This window comes from Oncorhynchus keta, chromosome 32 (assembly GCF_023373465.1).
Source record: "Oncorhynchus keta strain PuntledgeMale-10-30-2019 chromosome 32, Oket_V2, whole genome shotgun sequence".
NCBI classification, from domain to species: Eukaryota; Metazoa; Chordata; class Actinopteri; order Salmoniformes; family Salmonidae; genus Oncorhynchus; species Oncorhynchus keta.
Window position 1 is genome coordinate 1,714,494 of NC_068452.1, and position 6,000 is coordinate 1,720,493.

A 6,000-nucleotide genomic window follows, 5' to 3' on the forward strand; every position below is an offset into this window, starting at 1 on the left:
TCATCAATGAGCTTGATGCCTTGATAAGCTCCTTTCCTGAGGACGGCTCACCTCTCATAGTTCTGGGCGACTTTAACCTCCCCACGTCTACCTTGGACTCATTCCTCTCTGCCTCCTTCTTTCCACTCCTCTCCTCTTTTGACCTCACCCTCTCACCTTCCCCCTACTCACAAGGCAGGCAATACGCTCGACCTCATCTTTACTAGATGCTGTTCTTCCACTAACCTCATTGCAACTCCCCTCCAAGTCTCCGACCACTACCTTTGTATCCTTTTCCCTCTCGCTCTCATCCAACACTTCCCACACTGCCCCTACTCGGATGGTATCGCGCCGTCCCAACCTTCGCTCTCTCTCCCCCCGCTACTCTCTCCTCTTCCATCCTATCATCTCTTCCCTCTGCTCAAACCTTCTCCAACCTATCTCCTGATTCTGCCTCCTCAACCCTCCTCTCCTCCCTTTCTGCATCCTTTGACTCTCTATGTCCCCTATCCTCCAGGCCGGCTCGGTCCTCCCCTCCCGCTCCGTGGCTCGACGACTCATTGCGAGCTCACAGAACAGGGCTCCGGGCAGCCGAGCGGAAATGGAGGAAAACTCGCCTCCCTGCGGACCTGGCATCCTTTCACTCCCTCCTCTCTACATTTTCCTCCTCTGTCTCTGCTGCTAAAGCCACTTTCTACCACTCTAAATTCCAAGCATCTGCCTCTAACCCTAGGAAGCTCTTTGCCACCTTCTCCTCCCTCCTGAATCCTCCTCCCTCCTGAATCCTCCTCCCCCCCCCCCTCCTCCCTCTCTGCAGATGACTTCGTCAACCATTTTGAAAAGAAGGTCGACGACATCCGATCCTCGTTTGCTAAGTCAAACGAAACAGCTGGTTCTGCTCACACTGCCCTACCCTGTGCTCTGACCTCTTTCTCCCCTCTCTCTCCAGATGAAATCTTGCGTCTTGTGATGGCCGGCCGCCCAACAACCTGCCCGCTCGACCCTATCCCCTCCTCTCTTCTCCAGACCATTTCCGGAGACCTTCTCCCTTACCTCACCTCGCTCATCAACTCATCCCTGACCGCTGGCTACGTCTCTTCCGTCTTCAAGAGAGCGAGAGTTGCACCCCTTCTGAAAAAACCTACACTCGATCCCTCCGATGTCATCAACTACAGACCAGTATCCCTTCTTTCTTTTCTCTCCAAAACTCTTGAACGTGCCGTCCTTGGCCAGCTCTCCCGCTATCTCTCTCAGAATGACCTTCTTGATCCAAATCAGTCAGGTTTCAAGACTAGTCATTCAACTGAGACTGCTCTTCTCTGTATCACGGAGGCGCTCCGCACTGCTAAAGCTAACTCTCTCTCCTCTGCTCTCATCCTTCTAGACCTATCGGCTGCCTTCGATACTGTGAACCATCAGATCCTCCTCTCCACCCTCTCCGAGTTGGGCATCTCCGGCGCGGCCCACGCTTGGATTGCGTCCTACCTGACAGGTCGCTCCTACCAGGTGGCGTGGCGAGAATCTGTCTCCTCACCACGCGCTCTCACCACTGGTGTCCCCCAGGGCTCTGTTCTAGGCCCTCTCCTATTCTCGCTATACACCAAGTCACTTGGCTCTGTCATAACCTCACATGGTCTCTCCTATCATTGCTATGCAGACGACACACAATTAATCTTCTCCTTTCCCCCTTCTGATGACCAGGTGGCGAATCGCATCTCTGCATGTCTGGCAGACATATCAGTGTGGATGACGGATCACCACCTCGAGCTGAACCTCGGCAAGACGGAGCTGCTCTTCCTCCCGGGAAGGACTGCCCGTTCCATGATCTCGCCATCACGGTTGACAACTCCATTGTGTCCTCCTCCCAGAGCGCTAAGAACCTTGGCGTGATCCTGGACAACACCCTGTCGTTCTCAACTAACATCAAGGCGGTGGCCCGTTCCTGTAGGTTCATGCTCTACAACATCCGCAGAGTACGACCCTGCCTCACACAGGAAGCGGCGCAGGTCCTAATCCAGGCACTTGTCACCTCCCGTCTGGATTACTGCAACTCGCTGTTGGCTGGGCTCCCTGCCTGTGCCATTAAACCCCTACAACTCATCCAGAACGCCGCAGCCCGTCTGGTGTTCAACCTTCCCAAGTTCTCTCACGTCACCCCGCTCCTCCGCTCTCTCCACTGGCTTCCAGTTGAAGCTCGCATCCGCTACAAGACCATGGTGCTTGCCTACGGAGCTGTGAGGGGAACGGCACCTCAGTACCTCCAGGCTCTGATCAGGCCCTACACCCAAACAAGGGCACTGCGTTCATCCACCTCTGGCCTGCTCGCCTCCCTACCACTGAGGAAGTACAGTTCCCGCTCAGCCCAGTCAAAACTGTTCGCTGCTCTGGCCCCCAATGGTGGAACAAACTCCCCCACGACGCCAGGACAGCGGAGTCAATCACCACCTTCCGGAGACACCTGAAACCCCACCTCTTTAAGGAATACCTAGGATAGGATAAAGTAATCCTTCTCACCCCCCTTAAAAGATTTAGATGCACTATTGTAAAGTGGCTGTTCCACTGGATGTCATAAGGTGAATGCACCAATTTGTAAGTCGCTCTGGATAAGAGTGTCTGCTAAATGACTTAAATGTAAATGATGTAAATGTGATCTTCCTGTCTGTATTGGCACCCCCCCCTGGCCACACTGTTTTTTCAGAAACAGTTTATTTTTTAATGCAATGTTCAGACATTCACAGAAGTATCTACAGCATAACACAATCATCCAAACAGAAACAATATAGGCTACATTTGTCCTTGCGCTGAGGAAAGATTGACATAACACAAGCAGTCAAATTTTTATAACTCTCGGCTGACATAAACTACACTATGAATTAGCCAATAGCAATTACTATTATAATTAATCACATCACGGGAAAGTTTGGCGCGCTATCGAATGCGCTGCAAAAACATGCTCGTGTGGCAGAGTCGATTTCCTCGCTTATAAACCCAGGGTCGTTACACTATGCATGTTGAAGGGGGTGTGTCATCTACCATTGTTCACAAAAAATGAGTGAACCCTTACTCACCTCTTTTTGTTATAACATCTTTGGTCCAACAGACGATTACGTGACACCCAGAATGCATTGTATGTCAACAAACATGGCTCCACACATCGCTTGAATTAGCTTAGCTCAACATAATCAGTACCACCTACAAAAAAGTATTTTACACACATAATATGTGCCCATTACAATCTATGTAAGAATCGGAATGCATGATTTGTCTATAGAACTTGAAAATGTGAATAAAACAGTAAATATATCAATTATTGCCACACAAAACATTTTCTGATGGTGATTTATTGATACAAGTGGCGCGTACTGGCAGTCAATCATGTAACCTCTCACTCTCACTCTGAGCCATTCAGTGTTGTTGTTTATGTATGTGTATGTATGTAGCTAGTGAGATAATCTGAAGCATTAGCAATGTCTTTCAATAGGAGACAACTCACAAATACGGAAATTCTGGAGATTTTTACAATTCTGACAATGAGTGTGTAAGTCAGGAATCAAATTCTTACAGTGAGGAGCTGGCCCCAACCTTGTAGCCATTGAGAATTTACATGCTGGTAAAAATTTGGTAAAACTGATTTAAGTTTGCCTGCACTAAAGTCCCCGGCCACTAGGAGCTCTGCTTCTGGTCTTATAGAGTCTAGTGCCAGCTTCGTTCTGTGGTGGTAAATAGATGGCTGCGAATAATATAGGTCAGAACTCTCTTGGTAGATAGTGTGGTCTACAGCTTATCATAAGATACTCAAGCGAGCAATACCTCAAGACTTCTTTAATATTAGACGTGTTACCAATCGGCCTGTTACCAACCTTTAGTAAACTTTTGGGTAAAATGTATTCTTCAATGCTAACAGACTTTCAGCACGCTTATAGGGAAGAACGTTCAACAAGCACAGCACTTACACAAATGACTGATGATTGGCTGAGAGAAATCAATGATAAAAATACTGTTTTGTTCGACTTCAGTGCTGCTTTTGACAATATCGATCAAAATCTGCTGCTGGAAAAACATATGTGTTATGGCTTTACAACCCCTGCTATATTGTGGATAAATAGTTACCTGTCTAACAGAACACAGAGGGTGTTCTTTAATGGAAGCCTCTCCAACGTAATCCAGGTAGATTCAGGAATGCCCCAGGGCAGTTGTCTAGACCCCTAACTTTTTTCAATCTTTACTAACGACTTTGAGTAAAGCCAGTGTATCTATCTATATATGCGGATGACTCAACACTATACAAGTCAGCTACTACAGCGACTGGAATGAATGCTTTTAACAAAAGAGCTACAGTTTGTTTCAGAGTGGGTGACAAGGAATAAGTTAGTCCTAAATATTTCTACAACTAAAAGCATTGTATTTGGAACAAATAATTCACTAAACCCTAAACCTCAACTAAATCTTGTAATAAATAATGTGGAAATTGAGCAAATTGAGGTGACAAACTGCTCAGAGTAACCCTGGACTGTAAACGGTCATGGTCAAAACATATTCATTAAACAGTAGCTAAGATGGGGAGATGTCTGTCCATAATAAAGCGCTGTTCTACCTTCGTAACAGCACTATCAACAAGGCAGGTCCAACAGGCCCTGGTTTTGACACACCTGGACTACTGCTCAGTCGTGTGGTCAGGTGCCACAAAAAGGGACTTCGGAAAATTGCAATTGGCTCAGAACAGGGCAGCATGACTGGACCTTGGATGTACACAGAGAGCTAACATTAACAACATGCATGTCAATCTCTCATGTCTCAAAGTGGAGGAGAGATTGACTTCATCACTACTTGTATTTATGAGAAGTATTGACATGTTGAATTCACCAAGCTGTGTGTTTGAATTACTGGCACACAGCTCGGACAACCATGCATACCCCACAAAACATGCCAAGAGAGGTGTCTTCACAGTCCCCAAGTCCAGAACAGAGCCACGCAGTACTACATGGGAGGTGCACAGGACTTGAAGTTACATCAAGTAACTGATGCAAGCAGTAAAATTAGATTTAAAAAACAAATAAAAATACACCTTATGGAACAGTGGGAACTGTGAAGCAACACAAACATAGGCACCTACACATGCTTACACATTCAAGAAAACATACGCACTATGCACACACTTATACATGAATTTTGTACTGTAGATATGTGGAAGTGGTGGAGTAGGGGCCTGAGGGCACACAGTGTGTTGTGAAACCTGTGAATGTATTGTATTTTTATTTTATTTATTTTAACTGCCTTCATTCTTCTGGACCCCAGGAAGAGTAGCTGCTGCCTTGGGGATCCATAATAAATACAAATACAAATAAATGTATGTTTTATTTTCTAACAATTGAGGTTTGCTGCACTGCGATGCTCCCAACCCCCCCTTGACATGTCAGTGAATGGTTTAACCCGGCCCTGTCTGACCTCACATCAGCTCTTTGGTGCACATCACTCTGAGCTCAGGGAGGTAGGTGACAGCATGCCGCTGTGGCCATTGAACCTGTTGTTGACAACTTCAGGCCCCCTCAAGTTGCAGCGAGAAAGGCTCGTACATCTCATCAATATTGTAGCTGGAATGGCGATGACATAAAATCTTATATTCATTATATACCCAAGACGGAAGATATTTGAATGCCTTTCCTGTTGAGGTATTGCACTGGAGTAATAAGAAAAGATAGAAGGTAAATATGCAAATATGAATAAATTGTGATGTATTGTAATCCGCTTTAACCTCTGTCTTCTTGTAGGTTCATTTTGACTTAAATTAACATTACAGATTGTAGTTATGGTAAATCTCTATTCTCCCGGGTGCATGTCAAATGTCAGGCAGATTTCAAATGTGTAGCTTGAAATCTGTATGTATATGTAATACATGTACAGTACAATGATTGGCAAAAGTATTCATCCCATTTGGAGTTTTTCCTATTTGGTTGCATTACAACCTGTAATTTAAATAGATGTTTATTTGGATTACATTTAATGGACATATACAAAATAGTC

The 6,000-nt window shown here is 45.8% G+C and overlaps 1 protein-coding gene across 1 annotated transcript in view; it reads left to right on the forward strand.

Annotated features, from left to right (window-relative positions):
• The window catches only part of LOC127914412 (uncharacterized), a 98,022-nt gene extending 95,542 nt beyond the window's left edge, over window positions 1-2,480 (forward strand). Inside the window, exon 2 of the mRNA XM_052490258.1 lies at window positions 1,928-2,480. Within this exon, the coding sequence (XP_052346218.1) occupies window positions 1,928-2,441 (514 nt within the window). The 3' untranslated portion in view covers window positions 2,442-2,480. The remainder of the gene's footprint in view (window positions 1-1,927) is intronic.
• Window positions 2,481-6,000: the final 3,520 nt, after the last annotated feature.